The sequence below is a fragment of the Pelecanus crispus genome, chromosome 15 (assembly GCF_030463565.1).
Source record: "Pelecanus crispus isolate bPelCri1 chromosome 15, bPelCri1.pri, whole genome shotgun sequence".
Taxonomy (NCBI): domain Eukaryota; kingdom Metazoa; phylum Chordata; class Aves; order Pelecaniformes; family Pelecanidae; genus Pelecanus; species Pelecanus crispus.
Window position 1 is genome coordinate 1,151,343 of NC_134657.1, and position 15,124 is coordinate 1,166,466.

Here is a 15,124-nt window from a genome sequence, read left to right on the forward strand (position 1 = left end):
GAGACTGGGAGCAGCAGTCGCTGAGGCTGGGGCTAGTCAGGGATTGCCACAAGGCTATGGCACCCCTCACCCTCCTCCCAGGGCTACAGAGGGTGCTAAAATGTTCTGGGCTAATGACCAAAAGGGTGAGACACTAATTGAACCCTACAGGTTCCAGGTGTCCTGCAGGACTGGGGTGTAAGGCAGCATCCTGCACCGCTCAGCCTGTGCAGCAGTGTGCAGGCAGCAGGTCCCATGGTGGGATGTGTGCACAAGAAGAAGTCTGGACCCGGGGACCACATGTAGCCTACAGCAGCAAGGGGCTCACTTGAGGGCAAACCCAACCTCCTGGAGGTGATCCAGGGCAGGACCTACCTGTCTTGGCCCCACAAGCTACAGGTTTGCATCCCTCCCTCCACACGCAAGGGAAGATACTGAAACCACAACAGGGAAGAGAAAGGTTTGGGGCAAACAAGCAAAAATGCTAGCAATTTCCTGCACAGTACTTCCAGATGGACCCTTGCCTACCACCTCTTACCATCAAGTCTGTAAACTCATGACACGTCTGCCTGCATCTGCTCTGTTGTCCTATGCTCTAGCTCTCAGCACCTGCACAAAAACACAGGCTCAGCAAGAGACAACCACATGGCAGAAGCAAGAACTGTGGGCAGTCATCACAAATGCCTGCCATGGACACTGAACATCCTTAAAAAACTGGGGAATCTCACCCCAGCTGTAATGCTGGCCCTTGAAAGTCAGTCCCAGGTGCCAACCCTGTGTACCTCAAGCAGCGTGTGCTTTTGGGTCCCTTTCATCAACTACTCTTAAATTCCCCACCTTGAAGTGCACTGGGATTTTAGAGAGGCTTGAAAAGTAGATGTGAATATAGACATGGTAGTAGGCTTGGAAAATCAAGCGAGAACAAGAGGATGCAGGACACTGGAGAGATGCAGCTGGCACAGACCCACTCGTCTTCCCAGGGGTGTTTCACTAGGCTGGTGGAGAACTGGGGGTGGACCAGGCATGGCTCATCCTTGAGCTGCTTCATTTCACCACTAACAGCTTGCTCATCACCCCCAGCCCTTCTCCCACAGTTATAGGCTGAGAGAATAAAGTTTTTGCCAGGCTGCACTGGAACCCTGAGATGGAGCAGGACCAGCAGCCTGGGGATGTTCAGCAAGAGCAGGGCAGGCAAGGATGGCTCTGCCCCGAGGGCAGGACTGAGTCCTCATGCCAAAGGAGCTGTGTTGGGGGCTTGGCTGCTAAAATGAGGATGTGTAAAAGCTGAGGATTTTGTCAGTGGTGGGAGCAGTCCTGGGAGAGGATCAAATTGAAGGTGCTGCTTAGCGAGGGCAGAGAGTCTGCAGCTGCGTCTGTCAGCACCAATGCCGGAGGGCTTATCAAAGTTCAGGGAGCTCCCGGCTGCCCACCATGAGCATTGCTCAGCCCAGCCACGTTTATCTGTCCATCCTGTCCTCCCGGAGGTGGGCGTCTCTGACAGGCACTCTGCAGAGAGAAAACAAAAACCCAGGCTCCTCCCCAGCTCAGTGACCCTCCTGGCTCCCCGGATGCATGTGCAGGGAATTTCAAAGAGGCAGTGACTCTGCTCTTCCCGTGATGGAACTCTGTGTTGCCACCCTCTTGCAGACAACATGTCGTCCCCATCGCAGCTGTCCTCCTGGAGTACTACCTTGGTCAAAGGACATAGGCAGGGAGGTGAAACCTGGTGTAACCTGCAGTTATGAGCACCACAAGTTGCCCTCACCACGAAGGATGCTTCACAACCCTGCCCGTTGCCCTCAGCAGGCTGTGGGACCAGCCCAGGGAGGCCCGTGAGGAAAGTGAAGGAGAGATGGTGGGATGCTTTCAGGGAGCAGCTGAAGACACAGTGTCAGGAGAGCAGGGGACATACTTTAGTATGGCAAGCTAGACCACATGAGCTACAAGTAGTCTCGGGGGCACTTTCTTTCAGGATGGTGTCTCAAGGCTCATTGCAAGCTTGAAGCAAAGCTTTGCCTACAGGGAGCTGTCACAGGTCCCTCTTTCATGCCTTCTCCTGGACATATGTAGATGCAAGCTGAGGCTGCCACCATCTTGTCTGTGGGGGCACTGCCACATCACAGGCTCTTTCTCCAGCTGTTATCTATTTCCATGAAGCCCATAGAAACATGAGCTCCTCCGTGCTTGCTGTCCTCTGTCATATTTGGCTGAAACCCACCACTGCTCCAGGAGGGGGAGAGAGATGCAGGACAGGTACAGGCTGTGGGGGGATGTTGCCTGTGACTGCATCACCAAACCCTTGCTGGTAAGAGGTGAAAGGCCTGGAAATCTCTTGGAAAGCTCTATCATAACATTTTAGTCCTTTATGTACAGCATTTATTGATGAGATCTGCTGCTTAGAGATATTTCACTGCCTGGAAATTTCACAGGATCTGGCAGGGCTGGTGGAAGGGACATCCAGGTTGTCCTGTCCAGCATCACATTCACAGTGGGGCTGTCACCTATCACAGATCAGGTTGTCCCATAGCACCATGTTCCCCTCAGACTTCTCCAGGGATGTGGCATGTCCTTTCTGTGAATGGCTGGGGTTCTGCCAGCCTCTCCTGATCACAGGACCCTCTGCTGCCTCCCCCCACACCAGCACCAGCCACCGGGGCTCTCTGAACAGGTAATCCCTGGTCTCTGCAAACACAGATGTCTGGTCGCACCTGCACAGACACGGTGTGGGCAAAGGACCCACAGGCTGGAGGGGTGAGACCTGAGCTCCTGGCTCAGGCATGGGAGCAGGACTCTGAAAGGACAACAGAAACTGAGGCAGGGAACAGCACTGAGGAGACTAATGCTTCACTTCAGGCTGGATGTCATCCCAGCAAAACCTGAGAGAGGTTGTCCTTGGAACCACAAGCCATGTCTGTGCCTAGTCCCTTAAGTATCATAGGGCTGATAAAGAAGTTAAGTGAAATCACAGTGCCTGGAAAAGTGAGGGTGCAGGGGGGAAGTTCAGGTATTGATAGGAGCAAGGCAAGCAAAAAAACTGCACAGTGAGAACATGCACAGAGATGTGCCCGTGGCCAGAGAAGGGGCCACACGCCAGCAAGTCCCATTCTGTTTTCATGTCTCCAAGCAGAGAAGCCAAAGCTGCAAATGTTTTGCTCAAGATTTTTTTTTCTTTGCAAAGCAATTGCTTCTAGTTATGAAAAAACCTTTTCCACACCAGGCATGGCTTGCCCAGGCCTCTTACTTCAGTTCCCGCACCACTGAGACCTACCTTGGCTCCCCTGTGCTCTCAGCTCATCCCATTTCCTCCTCCTGCCTCAGCTCTTCCCAAGTCTCTCAGCCACATCCTAGTTCACCCAAATCTGTCCTAGTCGCACTCCCTTTTCCCACCACCCATCCCTCCATTCTCTCTCGAAGAGCCTTGTCTCTTGCACAAGATGCTCCTGTGCAATGCTAATGCATCGCAGCAGGGCTCAGCGATGGAAGAGCATCGATGGAGCTGGCAGGACTCTTCGCTCCTCTGGAGCATCTGGAGTCAAGGTGGCTGTTGCTCTGCTCCCCGAGACCCCTCAGAGCCCAGAGATTTCCAGCTCACCATGTTCACTTCTCCCCACACTCCAGCAGAGAGTCACATCAAAGAGCACAGCCTTTTGTTTAGGCCCTGTTTGAAGTTTGCTGCTAATTTTTGGTATGCAGGCAGCAGTGTTTGGCTTGTGCTTGTTCCCAGAATAAATGCTTGTTACATTGCTCTTAAATGATTGGAGACCTCAGATTTTAATCTTTTATTCATAATCTTCTTCCAGCTCAGACATAGAAAAAAACATGTAAATTCAAAACCTGTGAGAATTGAAAATTTCATAAGTGCTGCTGACCCTTTGCTGGCAGCTCTGAATGTGAAAGAAATAAAGGAATTGTAATGAAGAACCTCATATTTGACAACAGGTTTAGAGGAGCCCAGCACTGAAAGGGGTTTCATCCCTCCCTGCTGTGTGTCCATGTAGGATGGGGTGAGTCCTGCTGGGCAGGGACATGTAAGCCTGCCACTCCTGCCTCTCCATCACCTCCTGCATCTCCATCTCCTCTCCTCTGCACTGAGAGGTGTAAGCTCACACCGTGCCTTTGGAGCATGTCCTGCCTGTGTTGCAGCACACATCGGTCCCCGAGCTCATGCCCCATTGGTGCACCAAGGCATGTGCACCCAGACTGCCTCCATCACCCCACGCTCCCTCAGCTCCTGTCCACGCATGAACACTGCTCACCGTCCCCTGCAGCGCATACCCTCACCTCTCCTCCTTGGTACACCAAATTAATTTGCAGTTTTCTCTGTGTTTGGGAAGGACACAGATTGCTCCCTGTTATCTGCTGAATGCCACCCCACCCACGGTCTCCATCCCACTGCCCGCTCCCTACAAGGGCCACTTTTCAGGACAACTTTGTGAGGGGAAGATGGGAAGGCAGGGAGGAAATGAAACATAGGATGAATGATAAGAAATCTGTATGAGTGAAAGACTCTGGGGTCAGGAAGACATCAGTGAGTGCCTGGGAACAATTTCACCTTCTTTCAGCATCAGAAAAATGAAAATCTCTAACATGCCATGGATGGGAGCCTAGACCAACAGGTTTCAATGCCTTTACCCTTTTCACAAGTTTCCTATGTGGTGTGCAACCCCTGAGCCTTTTTGAACTCAGTAAAGAATTCTTGCTTTTTGTTTTTTTACTTCCAAGAATAAGCAGCATGGTGTATAGGGGAAATGTTGCCAGCTTTGCATGCAGAAATCTTTCTGGCACCTGCAGGTGGTCTGCAATTCCTTTCTGGAAGGGCCAGCGTAAGCAGGAGATGCAGCAACTGTGCATTGGGATTTCCCAAGACGCGGCTGCCAGGAGTTTTCATCCAAGAAATTTGAGAGGCTCTGTTGTTTGTCTGGATATTGTGGGTATTTGACAGCCCACTCAGAAGAGCACATGTAATTGTGCCTGGGTTGCTGGATGAGGGACCCATAAACTGCCAAGTGTGCAGAGAGCCGAGGATCCTCCTCACATGCTGCACAGCAAAACCGCACATCCCAGGCTACGTGGGTGGTGGTGGGGTGGGTCGCAGGTCCCTGAGAAACTGGGCTGTGTGTGTCTGGGGATCCCCTGATGCTCCCCTCTGAGTGAGATGCTTTAGGTTGCATCCCCATGGACTGGTGGGACCACCCTGGGTGCAGGGGTGGGATAGATGTCATGTCACTGGAGGTTAAGTCAGGCTGATCAGCCCAGGTTCCCTTATACACCCAATGGAGAGAGGAATGCACCTTCACAAGGCAGGTGATGAAGTGCCATTTGTTTCCTCCTTTTCCCACTCAGTGCAACAGGCGACTGCTCAGAGGGAGACCTCGCAATCTGAGACCTGCATTTCTGCTCTGAAACCTGTCCCATACTCCCAGCTCCTGCAGCAGAAGTCAGGGTTGCTGCAGTCCTGACTCATCCCTCCCTGAGCCTCGCTCACTCGAGGCGGGGACACCCTGCCCTGATTGCAGCGCAGGCACTTCTGTCAGCCTGTGTTCATCCTGGGACAAACTCTACAGCTATCTCACTCCTTGATGGTGGTTTCCAAGACGTGATCTATGGGATACTTCAAAACCCACACAGAACTTAACCCATAACCCTTCCAAGGGTTAAAATAGCAGTTGTGGACAATATTTCTATCTTTCATCAGATTATCCTGAGTAATTTGCTTGGACATGATGCTAAATGACTGTACTAAAAGCAGAGAGAGAAGGTGGTTTGGGAATACAGCCTTCCTTGGCAGACTAAGCTGGTATGTGATCAGACAGGATCATATCAGTAAATACAAAGCAGAGTTCACCATCTGTTAACACCATCCATGGAATCTGACCCCTGCAAACCTGCATAAAGTTGGCACAAACTGAGCACGGGTGCAGAGCTAAGATAGGTGGCTTCATGCAGGGCTCTGCAGGTGCTCTGCAAGTCCAGACTGCCACCTCCAGGCACAGAAAGCTCACAGAGCCTCGCTTGCTAATGACACAGCCAAATTTGGCCTGGACAGCTGTAAATGAAATACTTCGGAGATGACTTATTGGTAGCTTGGGGTAATATTGAGTGTGACTAGAAAAGGAAAGTTGTTTTACCAAGGAAAGACCAGTTCCTAATGGTGCAAGCTGGAATAAAAGCATCTTGGGAGACATTTAAGAAGGTGTGAAAATCCTGATGGCTATTTTGATACATGAAGGGGTTTGTTTGCTGTCATACATAAGCCAGAGTTTCCATTGTTGCTCCTCAATTGGAAGAATTTGCCTCTTGACCAGCTCCTTTCCCTGGACAGGTTCCCCAAGTCCTCTCCATAAGGTTTTCAATCCTGAGCAGATTCCCTGGATGCCAGCCCTTTCCCCAGCTTGGTCAGACCGGACAGCCACTGCCTGTGGTGGGGGTCAGCCTTGGGAACATGGAGCAATGCACAAGGTCTAGAAATGTGGCTCTGTGTCCTGGAGAGGAGCCCTTGATGACTGGACCTTGCCCAGACTGCACCTTCATGGCAATTTCTTCCAGAAGGGGAAGAAATGACGTGTTAAAACTGACACAACCCTGTCTCATCTTCCTGGGGATTGTAAGTGGCATGATGCCCTGGGCATGGTCCTCACATTCTTTCAACAAGGTGATGCTGTAGTACCTGCGGAGCAGCTCTGAATATGGGCCTCTACCCTTGCAGACCAATGCACGTCAGCCTACCTGAGTGCATCTGCCCCTGCCCATATCTGGGGGAAGGAGCCAGGCATCCATCATCCATCCTTCCATGGATCAAGTGTTTGCTTTGGGACTGAGAAATGTAAGAAAACTTTGTACATTTTGCACAATGTGGATGCTGACTTTATTCATAACCAAAATAAATTAGTGAAATGTGGGTCCTCAGTGAACACTGACATGTCCCAGCATTCCCAGGCTGTCCCACTGTGCCCAGTGCCAGCAGTGTACCGTGACTGAGGTGTGACATGGTTGCTGTCCCTGTCTGCATGATGGGGTGGGGGTCTGAGCAGAACTTGCACAGCTGTATGCACTGGACATGCATGCAGAAGAAGCAGGATGACATGACCTTCAGAGGTCTCTTCCAACCACATTTCTTCAAGTCTCTGGCAGATAAATGCTCCAGCAAACTAGAAAGGTGGAATATGATGCCTAAGGATGTGTTTTGCAGGTGGTGGGGAAAGGAGGAGAGTCCAGAACAGGACAGATCAGGAGCAACAGGAGGAGCAACAGGCATCCTGCAGTCATGATGTGGGTGGTAGTGATGGGAAAGGCAAATACGGAAATGGGATACGTAAAGGGGGGGGGCAGAGTGCAGGGCTTATGAGCTCAGCCCTCAGGGCTGGGGAGGTTGCAACTTGCCCAGCCTGGGTGCCAGTGCTGGGCACTGGAGAGAATGGTGAAAGGGGAGACTGGGAGGAAGGATGCTCTGCACGGGGCTGGCAGGATAATTTGGTAGCACATAAACAGCTGGTGCAAGGAGGTCTGAGGCACCTGGGAGGACAGGGCTGCACAGCACCACAGGGGAGCCAGGCTGGCCTTTCCCCATGGCAGGGATGTGGAGCTGGGCTGCACTGCCTGGGGACAGTCACCTCCATCCCTGAAGGGCTGCAAAGGCTGGGGGCATTGTGTGCAGGCAGTGACATGGATAGAGCTGATCCCACCCTGTGCTGCGGTGCCTTTTTGGTTTTGTACGGAAAGAAAAATATGCTTCTTTCCTGCAAATGCTGGTGTTGTCTTTGTCCCTGCAACTCATATGCTGGCAAATCCTTCACTGGAGGACAGCTAACCACAGCTAACCCTTCTTATAAGAAGGGTTTTGTGAGGCCACCTACATGACACTTCAGCTCAGACTTCAGGGGATGAGGCTGGAGGGTTTACTGGTTTGTTTTTGTGGTTTTTTTTTTCTTTTTTTAACAATTCCTGAATTTCCAGGAGAGGGTAAGCCTGGCTCTGGGAAAACCTGCAAGAGACCTCTGAGGTTCAGAGGAGCCTTTGCACACAAGGTCTCCGGTGCTTGCATGATCTCCTGCCCTATGTAGCAACGACTTCGTGGTTTTTGGGGAGGCTTTTTCTAGCCCACAGCACAGTGACCCCTCCACAGGGCGCCTACACATGATCAGCATCTTGGCCCTTCCCTGCACACATAGGCCCATCCCACAGACAATCCTGCTCCCCAGGGAATCATCCTTCATGTGTGGGAGGCTTTCTGGAGTGGAGGAAGGAGGTGGCTAGCTGGCTAATCCATGCTGGCCCCCCGTGCCTGTGAAGCAGCCATGGAGGCCCCCATGCTCTCTGCGGGTGAACAGCTTGCAGCACAGGGACAATAACAGGCGAGGAGATGGCCCATGGGAAGAAGGAGTTTTATTGTCCAGGAGGAGGTACACGCTCTGAACATAAAAGGCAAACCCTGCCCCGCCATCCTCACAGCCAGGAGCAGCCCAGTGACCCCACGGTGCAGGATCTGACCTATGAACCACCTGGAAAGGGGCCATCTGGAAGCTCCCAACCTCAGATCCTGCAGCCCATGTTGCCAGGGTTGCCCAGAAAACCCCAAGGACACAGGTCTGTGGCACTGGCCTGACCTCTGCTCTCCCCAGTTTGTCCATGACAGACTCACCTTCTGGGGAGTCCCAAATGTTGGGAAGAGAGGACACAGCCAGCATCCACCATCCTGTGCTGCAGGGCTTGGACTGACCTCCATCATGACGCTGACTGCAGGGTGGGTGTGTGACAGATTTGAGTGCAGGATGCAGGGTGCAATAAAAATTAAACAACACATTGCATCTGTCCCCCATTACAAAGAGCTTCCATAGGAAGAAGTAAAGTGCCCACCCCAGTCAGAGAACCATCAGGATGTAAGTGCCCTAGATGGAAAGCTAAGCCAGCCCCAGACAGGCCAGTTTAGCCAGGATTATTGCAGCTGAGAAATGGCTTTAACCCTCCCCCCACCCCCCTTGTGCCCAAGCAGCACTGGGAGGAACAGACCTCGGGCCAGATCCTACCAGTACCTGCATTTGAGTGATGCTGGATTTACTGTGCCAGTGCTAAGGACAGGGTGCTGTGGGCCAGGCTGGTCCTTGACAGTCAGCGTGACTCCCCTCCAGCACTTCTTCCCCAGCAGCCCCCCCTCCCAAGCCATGCTCCCAGCAGGGTTTTTTGCAGTGAGTTCAGCCCCATGACTGAGGCTTCTGTGCTTTGAGACTATTTTTGTGAACTTAACATCGTATTTCAGTAAAACAGTTCCCAAACCCATAGAAAATTATATTTACACCCAAGAGAAACCTTCCCAGCCCACAGCCTGCCCCCCCTCCCTGGCACATCTGCATCCCCGCAGCCAGCTCAGCCTCTCAGATGAGCTCCACAAGTCTTTGGAGGCTGCTGCTCTGCTCCAGGCAAGCTTGCCAAAAGAGATGCTCCTGTGGAGGAGAGGAGAGCTGTGGAGGAAAGACCAAACTCCCAGTCACCAGGCTCACCAGCTGGGTAGTGCTAAAGATCCTCTTTGCCCAGAACCCCTGTCTCCTGCCATAGGACTGTGTGATTGCAGCTGGAAATGTTGCTCGGGGCCCCTCCTCTGCAGATGACACAGCAGCTGTGGGCATAGGCAGGTAGCATAGAAATGGGACAGTTCTTGGATTTCTCTAGGGCAATATAGGAACAAAGAAGAGTTTGGCAGAAGTCTCTCTGTCCCTCCTTCATGTGAGATGGGAGCAAACTCTCCCATGCTTCTCTGCTCTGGTACGGCTTTGGGGGAGGCCAGGATGGTTGTTCTGCTGGGGGAGAAACCCGAGCTTGTGGCTCTAGAAAATGTGCCTGGGCTGCCCTGGGATGCCTGTGCTGGATCCGGAGAGGAGCAGTGCTGGTGGGTTCAAGAGGTGGAGCGTCTCCTGCAGCACCCTGGGGCTTCTTAAGGATCCAGATAGCAGACCCTGGCCACTTCTCCTCTGCTGGGGAAGTCTCCTCTGCACACAGAGCCATCTGTTCCTGGCACTGCTGGCTTGTACTCTGTCCCCTGTCTTCCTGGGCTTGGTGGAGGTGGACCATGAAGTCACCTGCAGGCTGGTGCAGTTCAGGAGGTCCAGGCTGGAGTACACTGGAACTCGGAGGTACTGGCCACAGGGTTGTCTCTGCCATATGGCAGCCTGGGAGGCCCTCCTCAGTTCAGAGATCCAATAAACTCCCCAGCTGTCAGATCCAAAGGAGCTGTGTGCCATGGCAAGCCCAGTCCCACTGCTTCTGGTATTGCTGTTGCACCTGATACCCCTCCATCTGCAGGTGCAGCTGGGGATATCCCGCTGTGTGAAGGGGTTACCACCTGTCCTGCATAGTTGTGTGGGGACCCCCAGTCCCACAGGGACACCGTAGAGGATAGAGAGAGGCATGACATGTCCCTAGCCTGCTTGGAAGGCTGCTCCCCCCTTCAGATGGGGGAAGGAGGCAGCAGGACCATCAAGGTATCTGGAAAGCCACATTTCCACTGACGCTGAAATCAAAGAGATATTTGCAGGGCTCCAGGTCCTGGTCTGGTGCCCCTTTTCCTGCTCACCACCCTGCTGCCCCTTTGCCAGGGTAAGTGTTAAGGAATGTCCGATGCGGGTCTGCAAAGCTGGTGATCAGAGATGCCTCCTGGGGCCATTTGTGTTCAGCAGCTGGGACCGCATGGCCTGGATGCTGCTCAAGATCTTCTTCTGGTGGCCCATCATGGTGATGCCCAGACTCCGGACATCCCTGGAGGACAAGGACACTGTCAGACACCCCATGGGTTGGATCTGTGCAGGGCCCCAGAGAGATACTGCTCCTCCTCGTGTGTGCACCCCATGGACCAGCCCAGGACCCTGTGCCTGACTCCCCTTCGCTTGCCCATCAGCACAAGGCTGCTGCTGCTGAGGGTCCATGGACATCTTCCCAGGGACAGAGAGGCTGCCTTTCACTTGGGCACCTCCTCCTGACAGGGCTGCTGTGACAGCCCCAGGGAAGAGCAGGAGCAGGAGGGGGAATCACTCCTGACAGGCGAGTAAGTGACAAGATCGATGCTCTGAAATTGGATTCAGTTTTAGCGAGATGCTCTCAGATAACCCAGTCAGAAAGACGGATGGATGATGAGCCTTCCCCACTCAAAAGCTTCCCTGATGTGCATGAGAAACAAGGATCAGTATCAGCTCAATCCCACAGCAAAGGCCCCAAGTACAGCCCCTGATCAATGCACATGACAGCCCTCTGCCTGCGTCTCTCCATCTTCCCTTTCACTGGCTCCTTCTCTACCTGCCCCATGTCAACCAAGGCGTGCACTGTCACATCCTTCCCAAATCACGGGAACTACTGTCTGGCTGGCCCTGGCACTAATGCTAACACCAAGGAGTAGGGAATGTAAGCCCAGGGTAGAAGCAAGTATAGCTGCAGTCCTTTCTGGTACCTCTTGGAGCACCAGCCACCTCAGAGAACCCCTAGACAGGAGGCAGAGCAAGCTCCTTACAGAAGGAGGAGGAGGACGGGTGATGGGACACATCTTCCCCAGCCCTCCTTAACCCAGCCTTGGTCATTTGGCTCTGACCTTCCACTCACACTGAGGCCCTGGATGGTGCCTCTCTGCCTAGCTGCACTGAGCAGGGAGGCAGTCCAGTGCACTGGGGTCTGAAGAAGCTCTGAGGTGCCCCCCAGCTCTGCTTGTTTCCCAACAATCCCAGAGAAGCTGCACAATATCGCCCAGCCGCACTCTGATCCAGACATGTCTTTTGCAGGGGAAACAAAAGTGAGAGGAGACAGCAACCTCATATCTGACCCTGCTCCGAGCAGGAGAATGGATTAGATGGCCTCCTCAAGCACCTTACAACCCGAATTATCTATGACCCTATGATGACATTGGAGAGCCACCACAGAGCACCAGAGGTTACTCAGTACTTACACCCTGGCAGTATGACTCCCACACCTCCTCTCAAAGGTCAGCACAGCCCTGGGCATCATCCCAGGTCTCAACATGAACCTGGTATGGGCCAAACGCTGTTTCCCTAGGGGTGTATCTCTGGCTCAGGGGCCAACTAGGTTGAGCAAGCCAAGGCAGGATGGCCACTGCTTGGGGCTAGTGAGATGGTGCAGGACAACCCCACCAGTGATGTTTGTTCTCTGGTACTCACTCGATGTTCATGCGCATCACCATGCCCAGGGAGGAGTACCCTGCCACGGCAAAGTTGTCCCGGTAGTGCCCCAGACGGATGGAGTCCAGCCAGTCCTCCACTGTCAGACAGCTGGCCAGGTCAAGGAGACCCCTGTCTAAGGGCGTTTGGGTGAACCTGAGAGCAGGACAGAAGGGGTTAGACCAGGAAGCGTTGGTCCTAGGTGGCCAGGCTGTGAGGTCCACCTCAAAGAGCCTGTGACCCTGCAGGCCAGGGCAGGACAGAGAAAGCCCTCGCAAGCTGGTAAAGGCAAGCACACCGCTGCGTGGGCACTGCTGCACAAACTTAATCCCCTGGCATGGGGATGCCATGGTGGGAGCAAGGCGGTGAAGTGCAGGATGCTTCCCACTGCCCACCACAACCTGTGCCCCGGGCCATGTGCATGTCCATGGTCACAGGGGAAGCCACTGCTGCTAGAGCTGGACAGAAATATCCCTTATTCACTGCAATCCCCACACTCTGCCCAGCATCATCTGTCAACCCTTGCTCATCACGGCGGCTCAGGAAGCCCTTACCTGTTCACCGTGGCTGTGCACTTCAAGTTGTCAGGATTGCGAATCAGCTTGTCCAAGATGCCAACAATCTGGGAGAAGCGTGGCCTCTCGCTGCGGTCCTTCTGCCAGCAATCCAGCATGAGCTGGTGCAGAGCTGTGGGGCAGCCCATGGGGGCAGGCAGGCGGTAGCCTTCCTCCACCGAGTTAATGACCTGGAAGGAAACCACATGCCGAAGTGGAGCTGCACCCCTACCCAACTCTCAGCACCCCAGACTGTGGCACACAGGGAAGATCCCTGGTGCATGAGCTGCTGGGGCTGTCAGATGGGGAAGCAGGGTGGGTGTACACAACATTCATGCTAAATGACAAGTGCGTTGCCAGTGGGCTCTGTGCAGTCTCTGTGGAGAGCTGGAAGCAGGCTGGATACTGTACACATACAAGAAATCACTGCTGTGACAGCAGATTTATTAAGTGGTCCAGCAGGCCTAAAATGTTGCAGACAAGCCACGAGAGCTGCACCCACATTCAGTTATTCTACAACCTGGGCTTGCCACCACTCAGCAAGGCTGGAAGAAACCCCGCTTGCAGGAACTGTGTGGAGGAGGTAGTATAAGCCACTGCATCCATGCCCTGTTCTCACCAAAGCCACTTTCTAAAATAATAAAAACACTAGGGAGAGAGGGGACTCTCAGGACTCCCAGAGCAGGGAGAAGGCAGATAGGTTTATAGTCCCCATATGTAAAAAAAAAGGAGTCTTGCGGTTCTGCAGAGTCAAAATATTTATTTTATTGCCTCTTTTTGGAAATTTTGCTCCCAGGTTGTAGTCACGAAATAACCTACATTTTCATACAGTTTTTATGCTACTCTTGAGGTAAAAGTGGCTTCACATAACTCTGACAAGCCCAAAGCCTACTGCCAGGTGGTGCAATTCTGGGGCACTCAGCAGCCTCACATGGGCAGTGGAAGGGATGGACCTCCAGCACTGGGTGCAAGAGGAACTGGCAGGCTAATGCAGTGGGACTGCAGTGATCCTGGGGAAGCCCTGACCCCTTCCAGGGAATGGGAAAGGTGGCACAACAGGTGCTAAAGCTCTCCAGCCAGCAGAAAGGCTTGCACAGAGCAGCAGACAGGGATGGGGAGACCCACAGTGCACACAACCAGGCACAGCCAGGAGCCATGGTGCTGCAAAGGGAAAAGCTGTGCAGTGCAACAATGGGTAACACAGCGATGTCCCCACCGAGGGGACAGCCACACTGTGCACAGCCCTGCAGGAATGTGAAGAGAGGCAAGGACTGGTCTTTGGGTCCCTTTTCCCCAACCCCCCATGCTAGGCTGGCTAGGGTGAGGGCAGGAGAGGCAGGCTTGCCACCATGCTGCCCCACATCCACTCACGTCCCGGTTGGTCATGTTCCAGTATGGGCGCTCGCCGTAGGCCAGCACCTCCCACATGACAATGCCGTAGCTCCACACATCGCTGGCCGAGGAGAACTTGCGGTATGCGATGGCCTCCGGAGCTGTCCAGCGAATAGGAATCTTCCCCCCCTGAAAAAGTGAGCAAGAGTGGAGGCTCAGAGCATGCAGGGCTCAGGCATGCCTACCTATTAGACAAGAAATATGCTGGGATGGCATCCTCTGGAAAGGACTGAGGAGGCAGTCTGCACATGATAAGCCTAGAGGTGTACCTGAAGAATGACTTCAAGGTATTTCTAGTACAGCACGGAGAAAGCTGTGCTGTTTTACAAGGTCGTCTTCATGCACAATTCTGGCCCTCAGTGTTCAAGAGAGAGGAATTCAAAGTGATGAAGTGGAGCCAAGGGCTACCAGAGCACAAAAGCATGGAGCTGACCCTGGGTGCAGGCAGAGACCCTGACTTGAGCAGACAAGGACAGCGATGGCATGTGCTCCCTGTCCATTACTGCTTTGGCAGGCAAGCACTGAAGAGGAGGACTTGTTGAATTAAAGGACCGTGCTGACAAAAACCAGCAATAAATGGGCTAAGAACACATTTAAGCTGGAAATGTGGTTACCAGCCATCTGAAGAGGAAAATTGTGGCATAGGAAACGTTTGCTGGGTTTCCCAGAGCAGCTGGGATGTGATATGCCTGGGAACACTTTTCAGGTATCCCCAACTGAGTCCTGCCTGCTCTGGGCTGATGGGGACTGAAGATGTGTCCTTTGGGAGAGTCCCTTTGGGAAAGTAATCTCCTGAGCAGGTCAAGGACAACAGAGGAGGAACACAGGATACCATCTTACCATGAGTTTCTGAACAATAAAGCATCCTCATTTTCAGGATACCCTGACTGAGATCTCATCAGAGATCTCATGCTCCTGATCCTGTCACTGTATCCAGCTCTATCCGGACTACGTACCTAGTCTTCCTCCAGAGCAACCAGCTCTGGTGGGTTTCACTGTGCCAGGATGCCTCAAAGCCTCTGCTTGTGACATTCCCGGTGGCTGCCCCAT

At 53.2% G+C, this 15,124-nt stretch overlaps 1 protein-coding gene across 1 annotated transcript in view; it reads right to left on the reverse strand.

Moving 5' to 3' along the window:
• Window positions 1–10,610: 10,610 nt before the first annotated feature.
• EPHA8 (EPH receptor A8) overlaps window positions 10,611–15,124 on the reverse strand; it is a 49,699-nt gene continuing 45,185 nt past the window's right edge. The window contains exons 14-17 of the mRNA XM_075721521.1: window positions 14,054–14,203; window positions 12,683–12,873; window positions 12,129–12,284; window positions 10,611–10,725 (exon numbers count right to left, since the gene is read on the reverse strand). Of these exons, the coding sequence (XP_075577636.1) occupies window positions 10,611–10,725; window positions 12,129–12,284; window positions 12,683–12,873; window positions 14,054–14,203 (612 nt within the window). The remainder of the gene's footprint in view (window positions 10,726–12,128; window positions 12,285–12,682; window positions 12,874–14,053; window positions 14,204–15,124) is intronic.